Below are 25138 nucleotides of genomic sequence, written 5' to 3' on the forward strand. Positions count from 1 at the left end.
AAATGCTTTCCTTTATTTCTCAGTCCATTATCCCACTACAGAAACGTACTAACTTAACAGTTAAACACTGATCTACTGAAATGCTTAAGTTAGAGGTTCAGGCTTACAATTTCAACAGCTTATTTCACCAACTCCTATTTTCAGAGTTTCATACAAATAATTTGGTTCATTCTAATCAAAGCCACTATCTTCTCTCACCTGGCCCATTAAAACAACCTCCTAATAGTTTTCACTGCTTCCAACTCTTGCCCACTTTAGTCTCCCACAAAAAAGGCAAATGGAGCCTTTCAAAAGACAAATCACATAGTGTTACTTTCCTGCTCAAAGCCCTGCATTTGGCCTCCAATAAAACCCAAAATCTTTATCATGGCCAACTGTGATCTGGCCTAGGAATCCTGCCAGTCCCATCTCCTATCACATCCCCTCTCACTCATCAAGTTCCAGCCGTGCTGGCCCTGGCCACCGCTTCTTGAGCATTCTGAGCATGTGCCTCAAGTTTTTATACTGGCTCATCTCTCAGCCTGGAATACTCTTCCACTCAGCTTGATTCTGTACTTAAATCAAGTCTCTTCTTAGATGTCATCTCCTCAGTGAAGCTTTTTCTGACCATCAATCTAAAATAGAAACTTCCATCATTCTTTTTTCCTTCTGTATTTTTAAAATTTTTTACTTACTGATTTTAGTGAGAGAGGAAGGGAGAAAGAGACAGAAACATCACTCTGTTCCTGTATGTGCCCAACTGGGGACTGAACCGGCGACCTCTACACTTCTAGACAATGTTCCAACCAACCGAGCTGTCCAGCCAGGGAGTCTTCTGTATTCTTTATAACAGGTACCTGGCCTGCTTGACCACTAGAATGTAAGCTTAATAAAGGCAGAAGACTTCTTTTTCATGGATAAATCCACAATGTTTAGAACACCTGGCACACAATAGGTAACTGGCAAGAATTTATTTAATGAATGAATCAATTTATATTTTCATTTAATTCATTCAATGAGCATTTATTACACATTTACATGTTAAGTAATGAACCAGGCAGACACTGAAATACAAAGATGAATTAGAACAGTTTTGTTCATTTTGTTATTTTAAGGAGTTTGAAGTCTAAGACTGACGTGTGAACAATAAATCACAAGGTATTTTGTTAAGAGCTGTAACAGAAATGCTGGCAAGTACAATGAATGGGAGGACCAAGATGAGGGCCTCTGGCTCTGCCTGTAACAAGTGAAGAAAGCCTCACAGAGGAGGCCACCCTTAAATTAGGTCTTGAAGGATGAGTAGACTAGATATGTAACATATATACATAAATTTGGGTGCATGCTTTATAGTATAACTTTTTTACAACAGAACTACACTACATATCCCTTCTCAGCTCAGAAACAAAAGGCTGAATTAGGTACCATATATACAATATATATGTGTATGTGTGTGTTTTAACGGAGAGGAGGGGAGATAGTGAGACAGACTCTCTCTGCCCTGACCAGAATCCACCCGGCTACCCCATCTGGGGCCGGTGCTCTAATCAACTGAGCTATCCTTAGCACCCAGGGTTAACACTCAAACTAATCAAGCCACTGGCTGCGAGAGGGGAAGAGAGGGAGAAGGGGGAGAGGAAGGAGAAGAGAAGCAAATGGTCTCTTCTCATGTGTGCCCTGACTGGGGACTGAACCCAGGACGTCTGCATGCCAGGCTGATACTCTATCCACTGAGCCAATCATCCAGGGCCCATACTTTTTTTTTTTTTTTTTTTTCATTTTTCTGAAGCTGGAAACAGGGAGAGACAGTCAGACAGACTCCCGCATGCGCCCGACCGGGATCCACCCGGCACGCCCACCATGGGGCGACGCTCTGCCCACCAGGGGGCGATGCTCTGCCCATCCTGGGGGTCGCCATATTGCGACCAGAGCCACTCTAGCGCCTGAGGCAGAGGCCACAGAGCCATCCCCAGCGCCCGGGCCATCTTTGCTCCAATGGAGCCTTGGCTGCGGGAGGGGAAGAGAGAGACAGAGAGGAAAGCGCGGCGGAGGGGTGGAGAAGCAAATGGGCGCTTCTCCTATGTGCCCTGGCCGGGAATCGAACCCGGGTCCTCCGCACGCTAGGCCGACGCTCTACCGCTGAGCCAACCGGCCAGGGCCCAGGGCCCATACTTTTATATTGCCATAGTACCTGTGCTTGTGCTGATTATACACTTATGACACAATACTGTAATACTCTGTACATTTGACTTGTCCAAATCTCCTATTAGTCTCTAAAATCTCTAAGAGCAGTACCAGATCTTATTAACAGTTATCTAGTACTTGTTCTCATTACATAATCTATTAAAAAATGTTAAAGCCCTCATTTTGAGGTGGTGCCAAAGCACAGAACTAAGGACAATGTCATGTAAGGTTCCAGTATAAAACTTTATTTAAACCAACTTATTATTTTAAAACATAGAATGGGCCTGACCAGGGAGTGGCGTAGTGGATAGAGCGTTGGGCTGGGACACGAGGACCCAGTTTTAAAACCCTGAGGTCGCCCGCTTTAGTGTGGGCTCAAATGGTTTGAGCAAGGCTCACCAGCGGTCTGCTGTAGCCCTCCAGTCAAGGCACATATGAGAAAGCAATCAATGAACAACTAAGGAGATGCAAAGAAGAATCGATGCTTCTCATCTCTCTCTCTTCCTATCTGTCCCTATCTATCCCTCTCTTTGTCTCTGTCACCAAAAAAAGAAAAAAAAAAACCCACAAAAACATAGAATGGCTATTGAAGAAATTTTGGGAGAAAAATAATGCTATTAACTAGAATTATGGTAATCATTCATCTAATGATAAAAATAGTTATCATCAATGAGTTATAAGCACTATGCTAAAGATTTATTGTAGGCTATTCCCATTTATCCTTTTATTAATTCTGTGAGATATTATTTCTCACTGTAGAAATGATATATCTGAAGTTCAAATGGGTTTTAATAATCTGTCCAATGTCATACAACAAATAGGTGGAGAAGCAAGGATTCTAACCAGTCATTCTAATTCTACAGCCCAAGATCTAACTTTCAATTGAATAAAGCTTAAATAGCCTGACCTGTGGTGGCGCAGTGGATCTGGAATGCTGAGGCTGCCAGTTTGAAACCATGGGTTTGCCTGATCAAGGCATCTATGGGAGTTGATACTTCCTGCTCCTCCCCCTGCCCTTCTCTCTCTCTCTCTCCCTCTCCCCCCTACCTCTCTAAAATGAATTTTAAAAAATAAAGTATTAAGAATAAGGCTTAAATTATCTCTGACATTTCTTAAGTCTAATTTAGTTTATATTACAAGTTAGCTAGAGCACGTTTCATTTTGCTAAGTTAAGAAATGAAGAAACTGACATATATAAATGAACTAATTTGTACTTGGTCAAAAAGCTAATTTTTAAAAAGTTAGGATTTACGCTTTCCAGTAGATCCCTCTGAAGAGAGAGGAAGAGAGGGAAGAAGTTGATTTTCTATCACTTCTTTTTAAAAATCTACTGCTGGTTTAATATTTTATCGTGGTTACAACCAGTTTATTCCCAAAACACTAAATCTATTTTTATATGTGTGAGTCATTGTCTTTTATCCTTGTAAGATTTAGTGCTGTGACCATTAAACTTAAGAAGAAACATAACATCTGGCTGGTGTAAAATAATACTTTTGGTTTTCCTATATTCTATATTAGAGCCGAAGCTATAAAAGCGTAATGAAGCCTGCACCCCTGGATTCACACAAGTGGCTTAGATAACCTACAAAATTATAAAAAACATTGAATCAAGTTTGGAAGAGATTGCTTTTATTGTTTATTATTTTTACTTGCACAGTCACTTAGCTAAGGGATGCTAATCTAATTTCCAAATTGACAGTAAAAAAAATAGCAATGTAAGAAGTGGTGAGCACTCAATTCACTAATGATAGGCACCCAAATAGTAATGAATAAAGTATAGATGGAACGAGAACTAGTTTGTATGAAATCAGAAAACTCATTTGGTGATGGTAGTAAAAACTTATCAGCAATAACTTTTACTTTTTGAAAATCATTAACTGAAAATCTTGATATTTTATACTGTTAAAATTTCATAATACCTTTTACATTTTAGAAACAAAATACAAATTTACAAAGTTTTTCTAAAGCTATACTTCATTGATATGTACTGTTATTCCTCACAGAAGAAAAACAGAAGAACAAAATGTTGATACTTTATAGAAAAAGGTCTGCAGAACAGATGCTTCCCACTGTAGAAAGCAGCCAATTCCAGTAAGGAATACAATAGCATTTTCAATCAGTGGTCATCATGTGCCAGGAATGCAAAATAGAGTACTGATGATAATCCAGGTTATGAATCATAAAATCCACATGGAATACAAATATTTGAAAACATTATTAGGAAATCCTACTCCACTGCTAAGACAGACTTATGCTATAACAGTCTGAGAAATAAAGACTTTACATTAGGTACCTTTACATTTGCAATACCACTACCTTAAAGAATTGGCAGCTATTATTTGTCTGATTTTAAGGATATTTACAAAAATGTTTTAGAAAGCATTCGTCATTTGCAGCACTGAGATAGTCCAACTAGTCCTTAAATAGGTATCTTTCTAATTGGCATATTCTAATTATTTTATTTCTCTTCTTGAAATAATGTGAAATACATTTTTATTGCTAATACAATTATGTAACAGCACTTTATCAGCACAGTGCAGTGATTTTTCATTTGGTATGAAAAATCCATAAGAACTTTTAGGACACGTAACACCTGACTATTTAGTCAGGGCCACTGACCTTTTCCCTTTCAGACTGTCGAATAAAAAAATGACAACATCCAACATAACAGCCATCTGGTGTGAATGCCCTGTCTTGAACCATAAAATATATAGGTCATATAACAGAGTTGCATCTTATTGGTTACACTGCATAATAAGATTGCATCTGATTGGTTAATTTTTGGTACCAGAAATCCTTATATACTAAAGTATTAGAGAGCTGATTTTTTTAAAAAGTCAGTTTGGAGAAAATGGGTAATTGATTTATTATTATTATTTATTTTAGTAAATCAAGCTAAATTAAACCTATTTTTGTCAGATCGGAAAAAAATACGTTTTTTTCTGGTATGCTGCACAATTTTAGTAATTAATTTATGTGTGCCATAAGATGAAAAATGTTGTAAACCACTTGTATAGAGCAGTGATCTTAATGGCTTTGATTCAACTAGACAATTCTATTGAGGGTGTATTCTGCTACAGCATGAAAAATATTATTTTCAGGAAAAAATGAATGTGTATATAAATGAATCAACTATAAAAAGGTTGCAATATTACAGTGGTCTAAAGTATTAAAACCTCTTAGAGGTGCTAATCAGGGATGACACTGACAGGAAACAACAAACATAACAAATATACTATACATGTATAACTGAGATCTCAATATAAGGGAAATTTCTAAGGGTCCCAAAAAGGCTGGCAACCAGAGTGAAAACAAGCTAAATCTGATCTTAGCACTGCCTAGAGGCAGGTGACAATGGGGTATCCATTTTAGTGGATAAAAGGGAACAAGAGATACATTTTGGGGTTCTCTCCAAAGTAGTAATAAAACTACCACAAAAGACTGGGATTTTTTTTTTAAAGCAAGAGAGAGACAGACAAGAAGGGAGAGAGAAGGGAAGCATCAACTCATATTTGTGGCACCTTAGTTGTTCACTGATTGCATTCTCATATGTGCCTTGACCAGAGGGCTCCAGATGAGCCAGTGGTCCTTTGGTTAAAGCCAGAGACCTCAGGTTCAAGCCAGTGACCATGGGTTCATGTCTCTGATCCCATGTGCAAGCCAGTAACACTATGTTGAAGATGGTGAGCCCATGTCCAAGCCATATGAGCCTGCGCTCAAGCCAGTGACTTCGGGATTTTGAACCTGGGTCCTCAGCATCCCAGGCCGATGCTCTATCCATTGTGCCACTGGCTGGTGAGGCAAAACTGGGACTCTTGAAGGTCTATATCCTCAGTAAAAAGGTAAACAAGAAAACAAAATGTACTCACAGTTGAAGGAGATGACATGCAAACTTGTCTGTCTCACCTGGGCTATAGGTAAAGATGAGGAGTAGGAGGAAGGTGCTTTCCTTTAGAATATACAGACATGGGTTTGGACTTCCTACACATTACCCATAATTGTTGGAAAATAGCTGTGTTAAGCTTGCATGCTTGTACTTTGCATGATTAGTGTGTGAGCACAAGGCAGCACACATGTGCATAGCCTATGTAAGGCTACGAGTGCTTCCCCTCAGGGCGGATTGCAGATCGCTTGCCCACCACTGTAAGGAGCCATTATGCTGTTCACTCACCTGCTGCCACGAAAAGTGGTTTCCCCTGCCTGTGTGCTCATCTGCCATTGTAAGAATCTATTAAACGGGAATGGCCCACTGCTTTCCAGCTCGCAGTTCCTCTACCATTTGCCCAAATACAATGTGAACCTGCCTGGCCTTGGCCACCAGCATTACATCTGACAGAGTGGGCAGGATTAGGATCAGATCAGAATGGAGCCACTGACACCCTTGAAGACTGGGACAGAGAAGTGGCTGTTGTTTCCAGCATATGGTTCCCTGTGGATATCCTGTTGGGGGCTATGAGCTGGCTGTTTTTTATAGCCTTGTAAGCAGACACTGAAAACTCTGTGTGAAGACTGCCCGAGTTCAAGAACTCCAAGATGAGCTGGAGACTGGGGATTGACAGTGGCAGGAACTGTAACAGTTGCTGGAGAAGGAGGCTGACCAATTTTGAGAGCTTCAGTGTGAAATGCAGGCTGAACACCAACACTACCTCAAACTGGAACAGTCGCACAGAAGGAACTATGGGTTCCCGTTTGCCCTAAAAGCTGAACGCTGGCACTGGCAATTGTTGCAGAAACAACTACAGGTTCAAGAGCTCCAGTTTCAGCTTTAGGCCGAGAGCCAGCAGCCACAAGAGCTGAAGGGTTCACTGAAGAAAGAGGAAATTCAGGCTGAAATTGCCATTGGCAGACTCAGAGCCTGGCCAGTGGTCACACAGAAGGTAAAAACCTAGCAGCCAAAAGAGCCTCAGGGGCAGGCACAACTGCCTCCACAAGCAGTGGAGCACTCTGTAGTCTGGCCCTGCACCCAGTCAGAGTTGATGAAGTTAGGGGTGAAGTTCAGTCAGAAACCCACCAAGTCCCTGGCAGCTTGGTTGCTGCAGTTGTGGGATATAGGGGGTGGATGGCATTGTGATCTCCAGAGATGGAGAAATTAGCTGCCATTACAACACACTCCTCCTTGAGGCAGCATCTTCAGAACTGCCATGACAACCCAGAAAATCATACCCTATTTGAATGGGTTATGGCTGCCATTCATATAATCTGGCAGAATGCTAGAGACTTGCTGGGGGGCAGTGAGTTGGTACAAATCATATACTGAGCTGCAGCAGGTCCTCCAGGAACTGGGATATGAGGAATGCTGCTTTCAATCTGAGGTTCCATGGGCCAGATGAGGAAGTATTTATAGCAGGGATGAGGGACCTTATTCTCTGTAGTGCCCCATCAGCCCTTTTTGGGTCAGTAGTGGCTATCTTGAGCCCCTATGTGAGGCAGTCCATTAACACTGTTACACAGATGGTGGCAGATTTGGGGGAGATGGAGGCATCATGGAACCATAAGGCTGTGCGGGCTGCTGCCCATGCTGCCCTTCCGACTAACAAGAGAAAAGGGTCTGTAAAGGTTACCCCAAAAACAGAGGTTAGTAGATTTGATTGTAGCCAGGGCAGATAAAGAGAAACTGGATGGTAAGTCTAATATTCAATATAACCCTGTTAGAGCTTTGGTGGCAGCTTAAACCAGAACAGAGGTTCAGCTGCTGAAAAAGTGGGGGAAGCAGACGGCACTGGCAATTGCCAAGAAAATGGCTGGCATTCAGGTTGCATGGTTGCAGGATTATGTGATGGAGACAGCTATCGGAGAGGAGGATCCCCAAGACCTGTTGTTTCAGTTTGAATAGAGGGAAGGCTGAGGGACTTGTCTAATGGGGATGACTGGAGGGCTCCATGTGAAGTTGGCAATCTGCTGGTCCCCTTCTAATGTGCAGCAGGTGTTGGCCTTAGAAGGCACGAAGTGCTTTGGAAACTCTAAGAGAACTGTCAAGGTGGCACTGGCCTTAAATGTGTTTGACCCCACCAGGCCCTGTAAGCTTGCTGAGGTGTTTGGATGGGGCTTGTGGCAATGGACAGAGCACTTATGGAAAGACACTGAGACTCGTTAATAAAGAGCTGTGTGGCTAGTTGCCTGTAATGCACCCTTACCTTGGTGATTTGCACAGAGTTGGGCTGTCTATTGTGGACTAATCATTGAGAAATATAATGGACTCCTGAAGCAAGGACTGCAATAAGGTGGAGCCACCAGATCCCTTGCTGGGTGGAAATGCTACTTGTGGACAGTAATGAGAGACCTTGATGGGGTGTCCAGTACCTGTGGACACCCTCCTACACTGCACGGCTGCTCCCCTCCAGTTGCAGAGACACCCCAAGAACACTTTCGTCAATGAACATGCCCTGGACTATACAGGCCCTCACCTGCTGTGGGGTAGGGGCCAAAGCTGGTCCTCCAGCTAACTCCCTTGGCAGAGTGCTCAGGGAGACACTGTGGAGTGCACCCTTGTGATTACTGTCACTTTTGGTATAGCCTGAGCCTTCATAATTCAGTTGCTGTACTTTGTACTGTTTCTATCTATGTAATGTACCTCATTCCTCACACAGGGACCATCACAGAACATACCTGTCGCATAGGTTATAAGGTGAGCAACCCTAAAGGGGTGGAATGTTGGGAAAACAGCTGTGTTAGGCTCGCCCGTTTGCACTCTGCATGATTAGCACATGAGCATGGGCAGAGCCACGTGTGCATAGCCTATGTAAGGCTACAAACTGCTTGCCTCAGGGCAGATTGAAGATTCTTTGCCTGCCACTGTGAGGGACTGTTTTGCTATTCATTCCCCTGCTGCCATGAGAAGCAGTTTTCCCTTGCCTGCTTGTTCCCCAGCCATTGGAATACTCTAATAAATGGGGATGGCCTGTTTCTTTCCGGCTCCACAGTTCCTCTACTGTCTGCCTGAATCCAATATGAACCTGGCCAAGGCCACTGGCATTACATACATGGCCTGGGGAATCCCATGTTAAGATATTAACCTAATGTGGTCCCAGTATGGAAGCACCCCGGTACCTGATGGTAGCAAATAAAAATCCACCCTAGGGGGACCCATACTAGGCTTTAGCCCAGAACTCACATCATTCGGAGATCAAATCCTGCTAACCTTGAGCTCACAATCAAAAAGATAAATAATGAGCAGACTGACAGCTGTGTATGGGGGGGGGGTGAGGAAGGCTGAGAGGTAGAGCAAAAAAAAGGACAAAAAGAAAAAATGCATGGACATGGACAACAGTGTGTTGACTGCAGGGTTGAGAGTGGGGGGAGGGGGAGGAAGGTATGGGGGGGTAAGTGGTGATGGATAGAGACTTGACTCGGGGGGGATGACCACACAATATGGTATACAGAGACATAATACAGACTTGGTATCTGCAACCTGTATAATTATGTTAACTAGTGTCACCCCAATAAAATTCAATTAAAAAAGATAATGAATAAACAAGCTACTGAGAATGTGTAGAAGCAAGGAACAACAGAATTAAGATTGCCCTGCTCTTCAGAATTAAGTTAGTCCCCTTAGAGAGCTGGGTCTTTCTAAGACAAAGATTTCTAGAATAGGAAAGAGTAGATGGTGGCAGTCTAGACTTTAAAAAAAATAAGCAAGCACAAAGGTAGAAATATTCTGGCTAGAATGGAAAACAGTGAGCTTGACTGCATTAAGGGACAGCCCACAGTGGGAGACAGCATAATCTGCTTGGCAGAGGGGCGTCAGGAACCTCGCCAACTAAAGAGTGAATTAGAGAAGAAGGCCTGAGACAGACCGAAATCAGAAGGTTATTACCGAAATCTATATTTGAGGTAATTAGAGCTTATACTTAAAAAGGTCATAAAGAAACAGAAATGACAAGTCAAATCTGAAAGATACCATGAAAGAGAATCAAAATATTCTAGAAACTTGCTGGACAGTCAAATATAATGGATCAACGTTAACTCCAATATTATGAAAATTGTAAAAGATTCTAATTTGAAATGATGGAGAGAGAAAATAGATAATGCCAATTATTTGTTAACAAAAAGAATGACTTAATAAAATTTGCTACTTCAACATACAATAAAGGCATTGAGATTTAATCATTACCGAATTTGTGATAAAAGAGTCATAAGAAATCAACAAGGCACATGCAACACAACTTTAAGGAAATGAGCATAAAAGTGAGGGAAACGGTGGCAGGAACCTTGACTTCTCTCCCTGTACACCCTTCAATCAAGGGCTGCTGAAGAGGCTGACATTGCTAACCTGTGTCAATAAATAAATTTTAATTATTACTTGAGATAAAAAGGCAAAAAGCAGAGATTCCTATCGTACATTTGCTTGTATTTCTTACATCATGGAGGAGCCCTATGTACCATTAATCTAAAAATACTCTCTTGTAAAGCAAGGTGAAACTACTAACCCGACCCAAATTCTACCTCCACATATGGTAAAGGATAGCATTTGCACAATTGCCTTGTTATCAATACACCCAGAGGTATCCATTGTTTTTGTGTTATAAGTGAAAGGCCCACACACAGTAGGACCAACTGGCTAACTCTGGTCTCAGAACCATACTCAACCCAACTGAGTTAAAAACTACTGAGAAAACATTAAAAATATTCTCCTTCAGATAGCTACTCTTCAGTACCATTTCAATGTCTGAGAGGTTGAAAAAAGTAATAAATGATCCACCAATTAAAAATTACTAAGATTTATATTATCTGAAAATATGTACAAAGAATTAATTTTCTTCTCATTGTTGTAAGTAGGAGGTCCTTCTAGTTCACTGCAAAAACAGCATGAGCGCTTTTACAGCTGCTGTCTTTGACACACCTGTCCCTCACAGAAACTTCTGCAGTCATACTTCCTAACTTTTTGCATGTTCACATGCATGCTTTTTACATCAAAGCTCTTAGGATCTACAACAGTCAGAGGAAACTTGTTCCTCCGCACAACAAACCTAAACGGGGAGAAGGCGTCACGGGCAGGACTTCAGAGGCTCCGTACAGCAGGACTGCACAAGTTCTTGGCATTATATTAAAAGTTTCCAAACAAAAGATTATTTTACATCCCATGTGCACAATAGTGATATACAATGAAGTAAATTAAAAGTAACCTTAACCATGAATTTTCTTTTTTCACTCACAGCCAAAAACATGTCAAAGGATTAACAAAATACGTGTAAGATTATAAAATCAAATATTTTAAAATAAAAGTAACACCTTTAAAAACTATGTTGATATAAGAAGTTTGTAAAAAATCCACAAGAGGGCACCAAAGACAAAAAACTAGAGAAAGTCAATTGGAGACTAACAGATAAAACAGATTCATAAAATAGGCTATCACATTTACTAACATATTATCAATACCTTTCAGAAATATACTAGTGGTCACTGACTTAACAATCTGATATATTTTAAAATATCATAATCACTGCCATGTCATAAGTTAAATAAGCAATAGTTATGTTTCTAGGGGCATGCTGTCTCTAGTCAGTAACCTCCCCAATGACTTGCATATACTGTAATAGCAGAAGCTCAATGGACAACTGCTGATTACACAAAACTGACAGAAACGTACACTAGGAAATACCAAATATTCATGTTACTTGATTATTGCGTTCTAAACTTTTATATAAATAACTTGTGATTATAATCTTATGTTCCTAGAACAAATATAACTAAGGACTAATTTGTCTTTGAAAACCACTTCTTTTTCTTATTCTTTCTTTGTCTTACTCCTTTTCTGTTCCATTATGATAGTTATTAATAGCAAGCAGAAATTTGAATATATACTTTGCAAAAGAAATATTACTTATATAAACTTATGATATTTTAAAAGGAGTTTAAGAAAGTGAGTTTTCAAAACATACAATTCAGAACAAGACTACTTGAAGCAAAATAAAATAACTATTAATTTTAACATGTAGTTGACACTACTGACACTACTGAGACAAATAAAATTCTAGGGTAGAGGAGTGTCAGGGCAGCAAAAAATAGGCATCCTCCCCCAAACAAAACATTTATCAATGTTTGATTTAAGTATTGCTAATCAAATACTTCACATACAATTATGTCCCTTATTATTTTTAAATGCAAATACATTCTACGTTGATGATACCCTTAGGGTAGTATGCTAAATAATAAGGGGGTAAAGGCAGGTAAAACCTATTATAAAGCAATTCTATACATATATTTATTGATATATTTATATTTATTATAAATATTAATTAAATATTTATATAGTAAGCACTTACTGTATGCTAGCCCATGTGCTAAGATACAGTCGTCCTTTACAGTTTGGTAGAGTCAAAAGTAGAAAAATAAATACAGTGAGAAAATACTCTCACAGAATAAGCACAGGACAGACACTATGGAAGTAGGTAGGAGTGCTGGCCTAACTGAAGCCGAGAGGAGCACCATGAAAGGTTTCCCTCTCCAAAGTAACCAATGGCTAAGATGACTCCTGAAGGATAAGGAGTTAATCAGGCAAATGAAGGTAAAGAAAGAAGCAGTTTAGGAAAATACAGCAACTTATGCTTTTCTTTAAACATTTTTGAGCACTCCAATCTTTGTTTTACAGTTTCACTATCAACGACAGAGAGCCTGATTCGCTAACTGCCTGAGTTCTCCCTTGGCATTCAAACTTGCATATCCAACTGCCTGCTACACAAAGCAGCATGGATTACCCAAATTAATGGACACCTCAAATTAAACAAGTACTGAGGTGATCTCCTCTTGTCCAGAAAGTTGCTTCATTCAGAAAGAGTAGTGGTACATATATATAATGGAATACTACAGAGCCATTAGAAATGATCATCTATTGCCATTTACGGCAACATGGATGGACATTGGAAAACTACAAAACATTATTAAAAGAAATTGAAAAAGACACAATAAAATGAAAAAAGATATTCCATGTTCATGGACTAGAAAGATCAACATAGTTAAAATGTCCATATTATGCAAAGCAATATAAAAACTTAATGCAATTCCCATCAAAATGCAATGTCATTTTTTAAAAAAATGGAACGAAAAACCACCAGGTTTGTACAGAACCATAAAAACCCCAAATAGCCAAAGCAATCCTGAGAGAAAAAAAAGCTGGAGATATTACAATACCCGACTTCAATCATACTACAGAGTCACAATAATCAAAACAGCAAGGTGCTGGTAGAAAAACAGACTCTCAGAACAACGGATCGGAATCAAGAGCCCAGAAATAAAACCACACATATTGGACAAATAATCTACGTCAAAGGAGCCAAAAATACACAATAGAGAACAGAAAGCCTCTTCAATAAATGGCGCTGGGAAAACTGGAAAGCCACATGCAGAAGAATGAAACTTGAGTATAGTTTGTCCCCTTGCACAAAAAAATCAATTCAAAATGGATCAAAGACCTAAATTTAAGACGTGAAACAATAAATTACATAGAAGAAACCATAGGTACTAAACTCAGGGAACTTGGCCATAGAGAACAATTTATGAATTTGACCCCACAGGCAAGGGAAGTAGAGGCAAAAATAAATGAATGGGACTATATCAAATTAAAAAGATTCTGCACAGCAAAAGAAATTGACAACAAAACCAATACACAACCAACTAAATGGGAGCTGATATTTGCAAACAACAGTTCCAATAAGGGGTTAAGATCCAAAATGTATGAAGAATTCACAAAGGTCAGCAACAACCAAGCAAGCAGTCCAAATACAAATGGAGAGGACCTGAACAGACACTCTCCCAAGAAGACATACAAATGGCCAACAGATATATGAAAAGATGCTGATCTTCACTAGCTATTAGAGAAATGCAAATCAAAACTACAATGGGATACCACCTCATACCTGTTAGATTAGCTATTAACAACAATATAGGTAATACAAGTGTTGGAGAAGCTGTGGAGAAAAGAAAGCTATACCTCATTCACTGCTGGTGGGAATGTAAATGGATACAACCATTATTGAACAGAGTATGGGCAGTTCCTCAAAAACTTAAGAATCAAATTACCCTATGACCCAGCAATCCCTCTACTGGGTATCTATCCCCCAAATTCAAAAACACTGGTACGTAAAGACACATGCACTCCCATGTTCGTCGCAGAATTGTTCACAGTGGCCAAGGCATGGAACAACCAAAGTATCCCTCGATAGAGGATTGGATAAAGATGTGGTACACATATACAATGGAATACTACCCAGCCATAAGAAATTATAACACTGACATTTATGACAACATGGATAGACCTTGAGAACATTATACTGAGTGAAATAAGTAAATCAGAAAAAGTTAAGAACTGTATGATTTCTCAAAAATTCTTTCTTACTATGAAATATAGTAGACCCATCTTAGGACAAAATTTATATCACATACTCAGAAATGACAAAAAAAGAGATCTTTGTCAAGTGTAGCAGTGCTTAAACTAACAAAAAACACTCATAATGGGATTAACCTGATGTAGAAATCTCTGCAATTTTTTTAATTTTAAAAATATGGACAAAATTACCTCAGCACTATCAAATATGTTAGTTTGTCATGATGTATTCTCATCAGACAAGCTTTTTCTACAATAGGTATAAAAATTAAATCCAGAAGACACTATTTCAAATCATGTACTGTACCTTTCTTAAATAAAAAATATTTAAAGAGGTTTGTTTATAATAGTTACCCTGAACACAGGTGTATAGCATTTTTTTATTGATTGTTTTTTTTGAGAGAGAGACAAGGTGTGGAGGGCGGGCGGAGAGGGAGGGAGAGAGAGAGAGAGAGAGAGAGAGAGAGAGAGAGAGAGAAGCATTCATTTGTTGTTCCAGTTAGCTGTGCATTAATTGGTTGTCTTCCATATGTGCTCTGACTGAATGAACCATAATCTTGGTGTTCAGAATGACACTCTAATCGATTGAGTAACTGGCCAGGGCTAGCAATAAATTTTTAAAAAGTTATCAGGAAATCGTTATCACATAGTGTTTCCTGTTCAAAAATCATATGAGAGATGATGGAAATGTCAATTTAACTTTAGGCCAAAATTTTTTCTCTAACTTTAATAATGTGAACTGTGTTGAATTAAATTAAATTTAGAAAAATTATGTTATTGTTATAACCCACAAATTCTCTAAAAGTTATATATGAACTCAAAATGGAAAAGGAGGATCTATAATGGAATCAAGAATTAATACTGAATATAAAATATAAATCTCTTATAATGTAGCAACTCAATATGATGAATTTCACAACTCTAGACTTTTGAAATAAAAAAAAAATGTAATCTACATTATTTCAAATTTGAACTTTATGAAATATTTCAATGGCCCATGACAAACTGACTCTGTTACAGGCAAGCAAATTTAGGCTCCAAAGAAGTGAATCTTAACATCTCTTACAGTAAGGTTCACAAATCAATTAGCCCAGACACTGGATAAGAACCAATCCAGGGGTCAAGACTATAGATTGCTACTATAAAGGCTGTCAAAGAACACAGATCCTCTGGCTGAAACTAAATGCGCAAGTAAAACTTGGTAACACAGCTCTTCGACGATGCTGGAAAAAACCAGTCATCTTTGAAATAATCAAAAAGAAGGGGAAAAAACCTACAGGGAAAAATCTCCGTGAAAACAACCAGGATATCAAAATATCCACTCTCAAATTCTGTCATATCCTAAAAAATAGCCAGTCTCCGTGCCCTATCCACTAGATTTTAGCCAAGTGAAACCCAAAATGTAGCAAATTTCCCTCTCAAAAAGCTACCTAAGTTTCATGTGCCAAACATAACCAATATGAATTATGAATGAAAATAAGGAGAGATTACAAAGCAAAAACTTTGACTTCAGAGATATGGATACTAAGGTAAGCATAGAATCTATCAGATAATGGCTCATAATTCTACAGTTCTTATATGATGGAGGCTGGAGGGCATAAGACTACCTTTGTTCTACTAGCTAAAGAAAATTATTTTGTTAAAGGCACAGTGGTTCAGAAAAAGAAAAATATCCATTTACCTCTATTCTTATACTAATTTGTCCTGACTTGCCTTAAATTACCTTGATTTCTTGTAACATTATCTTCTAGAAGCTTTCCCTTCCCTTCTTGGATCACTTTGTTTTACAAATTATCCAGAATAAACCAGAATTGAACAGACCACAGTTTTTCTATGAATTGTGCTAATTTATGAGTACTCAAGTATTTCATAATCATTATAATTTCATAATCATAATATATGATGTTCTATAAATTTACTTATGAAGTTTTATATTTATTCATAAAGATGTATATTAAATATCATTACATTAAAACTCAATATTTAAATTATAATTTAGAACATCCAAGAAATGACAAATAATATGAGTTTTCATTAAAATGAAAAATTGAACACAGGGGTTTATGTTTATCTCTCCCTCTTCAAATTACAATAAAGGTTGAGAAAAGAAATAAATTCATAAACACAAAGAGCATGGGGAAAAGACAGCAGCAAATAGAAATGTCAAAAACTTTGGAAGCTAGAAAGCAGATAAATATATAACTAGTAGCTAACTCAGAAGGCAAAAACAAAACAAACAAACAAAAAACAAAATGTAAGGTTCCAAGGAGGAATGTCATCAAGAAAAAACTAAGAATAGAATATACCCCCAAAATTCAAAAACATTGGTACATAAAGACACATACACCCCCATGTTCACTGCAGCATTGTTCACAGTGGCCAAGACATGGGAACAACCAAAGTATCCTTCAATAGAGGACTGGATAAAGAAGATGTGGTACATATATACAATGGAATACTACTCAGCCATAAGAAATGATGACATCGGATCATTTACAACCTCATGGATGGACCTTGAGAACATTATACTGAGTGAAATAAGTAAATCAGAAAAAGCTAAGAACTGTGTGATTTCATACATAGGTGGGACATAAAACTGAGACTCATAGACACAGATAAAAGTGAAGTGGTTACTAGGGGGAGAGGAATATAGAAGAGAGGGCAGGGAGGGGGAAAGGGTGTAAAGAGGGACAAATACAAGGTGACATAAATGATTTGACTTTGGGTGATGGGTATACAACATAATCAACAGTTCAAATGCTATAGAAATGTTTACCTGAAACTTATGTACTCTTATTGATCAATGTCACCCTGTTAAAGTTGATTTTCTAAATAAAATTTAGACCCCAAGGTTGCCACCTTGAGTGCAGGCTTGTCTGGTTTGAGCAGAGCTCACCAGTTTGAGCTCAAGGTCGCTGGCTCGAGCAAGGGGTTACTTGCTCTGCTGAAGACCCACGGTCAAGGCACATATGAGAAAGCAATCAATGAACAACTAAGGTGTCGCAACAAAAAACTGATGGTTGATGCTTCTCATCTCTCTCCGTTCCTGTCTGTCTGTCCCCATCTATCCCTCTCTCTGACTCTCTCTCTGTCCTTGTAAAAAATAAAAATCAAATAAAATAACATAAATACATTTTTTAAAAAGCATCAACAGCCCTGGCCAATTGGCTCAGTGGTAGAGCGTCCGCCTGGCCTGCAGAAGTCCCGGGTTCGATTCCCGGCACACAGGAGAGGCGCTCATCTGCTTCTCCACCCCTCCCCCTCTCCTTCCTCTCTGTCTCTCTCTTCCCCTCCTGCAGCCGAGGCTCCACTGGAGCAAAGATGGCCCGGCCGCTGGGGATGGCTCCTTGGCCTCTGCCCCAGGCGCTAGAGTGGCTCTGGTCGCAACAGAGCGACCCCTCCCCCCCCCCCGGAGGGGCAGAGCATCGCCCCCTGGTGGGCAGAGCATCGCCCCTGGTGGGCGTGCCGGGTGGATCCCGGTCGGGCACATGCGGGAGTCTGTCTGACGGTCTCTCCCCATTTCCAGCTTCAGGAAAAAAAAAAAAAAAAAGCATCAACAAATTCAAGGCTCCAAGCAGTGCATCCTAACATCTTTTACAGTAAGTTTCACAAGTGAACTCGTTCTCTTTAACAAAGAGTTTCCAGTAGACAACTTTAGTGCTTCTCTCAGATATAACTACTACATATTTGAAAAAAACCCATCAAGTGAATAGTCAGAGATCAAAACAAACACAGAGGAAACAGAAAGAAAGGGAGAAGAAAACTCAAAGTGATAATAACAACAATGAAGGAGAGCAGGAGATCTTGGAAATTAAACGCTGGATATGGAAAAACAGAAAAGTTAAAAGATAAACTTGAGACAATCTCCAAGAAAGAAAAGAGAAAAATATAAAAACAGAATAAAGATCACTGAAAGTTAAACCTAAGAGGTCCACCAATCAAATAGAGTTCCAGAGAGAAAGAGAAAATTATTAAGCAATAACAAAAGTAAAATTGCACAGAACTAAAGTGTTTTTCCAAACTGAAATTGGCTATAAGACATTCCACACAACCAATGGAAAAAAATCTACACTAAGGCACATTATCATACAAGTTTTAAATAACAGGAAGAAAATAAAGATCCAAAAACTTCCATAAAACATTAAAAGAACTAGGCATTAGATTATCATCTGCTTTGTCATCACCATTACTGCTAAGTTAGGCAATAAACCAAGGCCTTCAAAAATGTTAGGGGGACATGACTTCCAATACAGAACTCTCTTCCCAGAATTCTTTTCTTAATATTAGTTTATTTATTTATTTTTCAATTACAGTTTACTTTCGACAGTTTACTTTCAATATTATTATGTATTTGTGCCAGATCTACAGAATAGTGGTTAGACAATCATATATTATACAAAGTGTCCCCCCTGATATCTCCAGTACCCACCTGGAACCATACATAGTAATCACAATATTATTGGCTCTGTTCCCTAGCTGTACTTATTATACACCCCCATGTCTATTTTGTAACTATCAATTAGCACTTCTTAATCCCTGTAGCTTTTTCCCTCAATCCCCCAGCCCCGCTCCCATCCAGTAACCAGAATTTTATACTCAATCAACAGCAAAGGTAGAAGGTAGAATTAACATATGATCAGATATACAAGGGCTGAAAAAAACTGCTAATGTCTAGAAGCTCCTGGGAGATATGGTCCATCAAAATAAGGAAGTAACACGAGAAAGACAAGACCCAGGAAACAGGGGATCCATTACAGAAGAGAAGAAAAGGAAGATCCCAGGATAATGTAGGGAGGTCTTAGGATGACAGCTGCTCAAGCCTAGAAAGCAATCAGTTCAGATTAGAGGAGGACAGAGGATAAAGAATGAGTCAAGGAAAAAGTATGACATATACATTGTGTTTGAACAGAGTTTACAGCTCTCACAGAGAATGTGGGAATGTATCATCTGAGAACAAATTAGTAATAGGTACATAGAAAACTTAACAAACAATAACAAAAGCATAGAAATTATTAGTTCCAGAAATCACAAAATATATATATATATATATATATATATATATATATATATATATAATCACAATATATTATGTGTTTACATAGTTATGACTATCCTATAATAAACAGTAAGGATCTTTTAGAATTGTGATTTAATTATATGGAGAAAGTGAGAGAATACTAGTAATCAATTCTTCTTTAAAGAATTTCAATTTGTGATCCATACTTTTATCTCAGATATAAATGTTCTTTACTAACCTGAAGTAAAAAAAATAAAAATAAATTTTCTTCTTCAAATATAATTTTTAGTAAGCTTAAAATAGGTTTTTAAAACTCTCACATGATTTCACTTATATGTGTAATCTAATGAACAAAATAAACAAAAAAACAAAAAGGAAACAGACTTACAGATATGGAGAGCAGAATGACCGCTGTCAGGGGATGAGGGTTAAGGGGCTGGGTGAAGAATTAAGCAAAGAAAAAAACTTACAGACACAGACAACAGTGTGGGGACTCCAGGAGGAAGGGGTGCTTGGAGGAGGAGGGGGCAGGGCAGAGAAGGAGATGGAAGGAGACCTGATCTGGAGTGGTGAACAGACAATGCAATACACAGAGATGATGTTCTGTACAACTGGGTCCCTGAAACCTGTACAGTTTATTAACCAATGTCACCCCAATAAATTCAATAAAATTTAAAAAAAAGAATGAAATTTGTTTTTTAAAAATACTTAAAATGTTTTTGACTATAAATCAGTTCAAGTCTGATCACCATTGTGTGTGTGTGTGTGTGTGTGTGTGTGTGTGTGTGTCTTTATTTCAGATTCAGGGCGACAACTGACAAAATGATCTCAAGGTGGAAGCTAGTGCCTGAAATTAACATATGATCAGATATATATAAAGTAAAACATGTAAATATTGCTCAATGTGTGACTCTACCAAGGCTTTTAATTTTTTTCTCACAATTTCAATTAAAAACAAAAAAGAATATAATAGTTTTACCAAGAAACCCTAGCTTGGTTCCAGAGAATAAATTCTTATTTGAAAGAAAAAAAGAATCATAAAACCTGTTGTAATTATAAAATTTGTCCACCGTATTTTGAGGTCCTCCCCTCAAAAGATAGACTCTGAATGCACAAAAGCCCAAGTAACACATACCTAAAACAATAGGATGTCTTTGGAACACGGCAGTTGGCGGAAGCTGGAAGCACTTTGAAAAGTGTTCGGTAACAGCCTGAACAGCCATGAAAAAACTGTTAAGATACCTGAAGGCCTTTAAGGAGGTTGCAGGAAGGTAAGTAAAATGTTGGAAGCTGAAAGGAAGGATATTCTTGTTATGTAGTAGCAGAAAATAGAACACTGTTTTCCTCAGTAACTGGAAGGTAATAGGGAAAGTAAAAAAAAAAAAATGTACCTAACGAACTGGTTAGTCTAGCTAAGGAGATTTCCAGGCAGTCTCTCAGGTGCTGCCTAGTTTCTTCGTGCTGCCTATAATAAAATGTAAAAGGAGAGGGAAAAGCTTAAAATAGAAAAATTAAACAAAAAGGAATTGGGACTTGCTGGTTATATAAATCTCCAACCTCTGCAAACAATGTAAAATTTACATAATTCTTACAATTATGAAAAGATTTTCAAGAAAACATCAAATTCAAGAAAGTGAGTCCTGCAACTTGGTTCTTTTTTCCAATATTGTTTTTGCTATTTGAAGTTTCTTACTTCATATGAGTTAGAGGACTTTTCGTTTTGCAAAAAAGACCACTGGAATTTTGACAGGGATTGGATGATTATGTGAAACTCGGAGACTAATGCCATCTTAACAATATTAAATCTTCCAGTCATGAACATGAGATATCCTTCCATTAATTTAGGTATTCTTTAATTTCAGCCAAGTTTTATACTTTTCATTGTACAAGTTTTTCATCTCTCTACCTAAATTTATTCTTAGGTAGTTCATTTTTTTTTTTTTTGGGGGGGGGGGGATGCTATTGTAAATGAAACTGCTTTCTTAATTTCCTTCCAGAATTGTTTATTACTGGTATATAAAAACACAATTGATTTCTGTGTGCTGATCTTGTACCCTGCAACTTTGTTAAACTTCTTTATTAGTTCTAGAAGATTTAGACGTTGTTGACAGACTTCATTCAAGAAGCTGCTCCAGCCCAAAGGGGCCAAAACAAAGGCAAGCCTCTATGCCGTTCCCTGGGGGAGCTGCCAGGATATTCAAAATGTAAAATCTACACATTTTTGAGAACCAGGTTCTTGCTCTGCTCCCCTACCCCCAACCTCACTACTGTTTCCATGGCTGTCCCTGAGCTTAGAAAATCAGAGATGGAAGGTACATAAGCCAGCACTTTCTTACCAAAATTTAGCAGCCTATTTCTTCATTAAGTACTCACCAGTGTTTTGAAAAAGCTGATTTGTCAGTTTCTGCCATCTTAATGGTTCCTTTTATGAAGATACCAATTCTTATCTCTCTCTACACCACTGTTTCCCATGACCAGTAACTCTAACAAACAGAATGTGGTGGAAGTGACAGTGTGAGATTTAGCAATGAGGATTCCTCCTTGTTCTCTCTTGATCACTCACTCTGAGAGATGCCATTTACCATGCTGTGAAGACTCTCAAGCAGCCCTCTGGAGATTACCACATGGCAAGAAACTGAGGCAGCCTGCCAATAGCCATGGTGCTATCTTGGAACTCCAGTCCTTGTCAAGCCTTAAGACGACTGTAGCTCCAACCACCATTTAGATTACAACCTCATGGGAGAACCAGAAAAATCCAATTTAGCCACTTCTGAAATAATAATTTACAGATACCATGAAATAATAAATGTGTGTTGTTTTAGGCTGCTAAGTTTGGGGACATATGATATTTAAAGCTGAAGTCCAAAATATGAGAAGAACCTAATCACTCAATGAGTTAGTTCTTGGGAAATGAGTGTTTCAAGCAGAGGAAATAGCATATATAAAGGCCCTAAGTAAGGAAAGGTCTTCGGCATGTTAAATAAAATAAGAAATCTGAAATAAAATCAATGTGGCTGGAGCCCAGTGAAGGAGAGGAAAATAAGGAAGAAAGATATCACCAAAGTAGCAGAAAGTAACCAAAGTGATTGCACAAGGTCTGAAAAACTAGTAAAAATTGGTAAATTATTGAATAGTCACTGGTTCCATAGCAATCAAAAATTGAAACCAGCTTATAATTATGTGTAGAAGTATAAGAGCAAAGTAAAAGTCACCTGTCCACTGACTGCTAAATAAAGGCAGTCTGTAGCCCAGCACTCATGAAGAGCCTGCACAAGACAAAGAAAAGGCGATGAGCACCCCTGAAGAGGACCCCTGAAGAGGAGGGATGACTAGACTTTATGGAGACCAAAGCCTTATCAGAAATTATAACCCTGATAAGCCAATGTTGTTTATTTTTGAAAGTACTAATAAATATTTGATTGAAAAGTGAGAATAAAATATTAATAAAGAAATATGAAAACCTCAAAGTAAAAATTCTAGTTTGAATCTTGTTTCCTCACCAGCTCTGTAAGCTTTGATAAACCACTTCTCTCCTAACCTAAGTAATAATATATACGTAATCAATCTTACATTGTAAAGATCAAATAAAATAATATATAATGAAAGTGCTTTTGAAACTACTAAAAAGTAACACAAATGTTAATTGGAGAGAAATCAAAATCTAACTTGATCATCACACAGGAACCCACGGTGGGAACGATAAAACCCTTTGAGAGCAAAAAAACCCACGTCTTTACATCAGCCAGTACTACTTGTCTTTATAGAATTAACACACGATCACACAGTTATTTTAAAAATCTTTATGAGGATGCTATTTAAAATTCTGAATGGTGAATTCATTGGTAAAGACTTAATATCTAGAACATAAGCTTATAAAGCATCTGTCTACCAGGCAGTCCACAGTCACTGCCAAATGAATAAGTGATGTAGCCCAATAACTAAAGAAAATGATTATAAATCAGTTCTGCAAAGATGCACATTTGTCCTTATCATGGGCTACCAGATAAAACAAGGTTTAATAATTGATGAAAAGGGTAAAAGAATTTCAAAAGAAATCTCAACTGGATAAGTAGTCTCTGAAATTAAAACTAAATTTGAATTAGCAAAATAATACTATATGTATACACTGTAAGTAAAAAAACTTCTATGGAAAAATATAGATGATGTTATCAAAAATATTTTCAATCAGTGAAAAGGAAAATAATATGCATATTTTATGACTATCTGAATACCAAGAGGTATTTATCTTCTATATCTTTACCCAGAAAAAATCTGTAACTTGAAACAAGGAAAAATCTTAGTGAAGAATGGAAGCATCGGATGTCATAAAATGCAATACAATTATTTTTTGTCATTAAAAAGAAGAGATGCATGAATAAGTAAATGGAATAAACTAGGACTTTATATGTCCCTCTTGCTTTCTCTAGTAAACTATCTTCTACTGTGGTATTCTTAGATACTATACAAACCTTACATTCCACTAATCACTAATTCTTAAGACATCAGAAAAAATACCATTTAATGCAAACAAAATATATTTGGAGATTTAATAAACATCCCTCATTTGTACATTAAAACATCAGTGCTATTGATATATTTAGAAAAAAAATTATAGAAAAATTACTTCAAAGGGAAAAAGTCCATTTTTTTAGGGTAATTACGTACCGAATTTTCTTCCTCCTCTTCCAATTCTCGTTGCTGTTCTTCGTGTCTTTTAGCTTTGATCTCCATAGCCTCCGCAATCAGGTCTCTTAAAATCGATACAGGTTTTGCATTCTTGATAAAAGGATGCTAGAAAAGTAAAATTCAATGGCATAGTTTTAAAAGATTTCTCTGAATTATATCTTAAAAATGTTAAAACACATAAATGCAACCAGGATATTAGGCTTCAATAATTGTTCTTTCACCCAGAATTAAGTATATAGGTTAAGAATAGAGACTAGCCCTGGCTGGTTGGCTCAGCGGTAGAGTGTTGTCCTGGCGTGCAGGAGTCCCGGGTTCGATTCCCGGCCAGGGCACACAGGAGAAGCGCCCATCTGCTTCTCCACCCCTCCCCCTCTCCTTCCTCTCTGTCTCTCTCTTCCCCTCCCGCAGCCGAGGCTCCATTGGAGCAAAGATGGCCCGGGCGCTGAGGATGGCTCTGTGGCCTCTGCCTCAGGCGCTGGAATGGCTCTGGATGCAACAGAGCGATGCCCCAGAGGGGCAGAGCATCGCCCCCTGGTGGGCATGCCAGATGGATCCCGGTTGGGCTCATGCAGGAATCTGTCTGACTGCCTCCCCGTTTCCAGCTTTGGAAAAATGAAGAAAAAAAAAAAAAGAATAGAGACTATTTCAGCTGCTTTAGAATTAAAGATTTGGCTTTTAGGTTTACTAGTTTATTTATTTATTTTTTTGTATTTTTTTGAAGTGAAAAGCTGAGGAGGGGGTGATATTTTCTCCATCTGGGGCGCTGTTCCATTTCTCAGTAACTGAGCTCTTCTTAGCGCCTGAGGTGGAGGTCATGGAGCCATCCTCAGCGCCTGGGCCAACCCTGCTCCAATGGAGCCTTGGCTGCAGGAGAGGAGGAGAGAGATAGAAAGGAAAAGGGGAGGGGTGGAGAAGCAGATGGGCGCTTCTCCTGTGTGCCCTGACTGGGAATTGAA

General features: G+C 38.4%; 1 protein-coding gene across 1 annotated transcript in view; it reads right to left on the bottom strand.

Annotated features, from left to right (window-relative positions):
• STK3 (serine/threonine kinase 3) overlaps positions 1-25138 on the bottom strand; it is a 374136-nt gene that overhangs the window by 124503 nt on the left and 224495 nt on the right. Inside the window, exon 8 of the mRNA XM_066379205.1 lies at positions 24162-24287. Coding sequence (XP_066235302.1) covers positions 24162-24287 — 126 coding nt within the window. The remainder of the gene's footprint in view (positions 1-24161; positions 24288-25138) is intronic.

This window comes from Saccopteryx leptura, chromosome 3 (assembly GCF_036850995.1).
Source record: "Saccopteryx leptura isolate mSacLep1 chromosome 3, mSacLep1_pri_phased_curated, whole genome shotgun sequence".
NCBI lineage: Eukaryota > Metazoa > Chordata > Mammalia > Chiroptera > Emballonuridae > Saccopteryx > Saccopteryx leptura.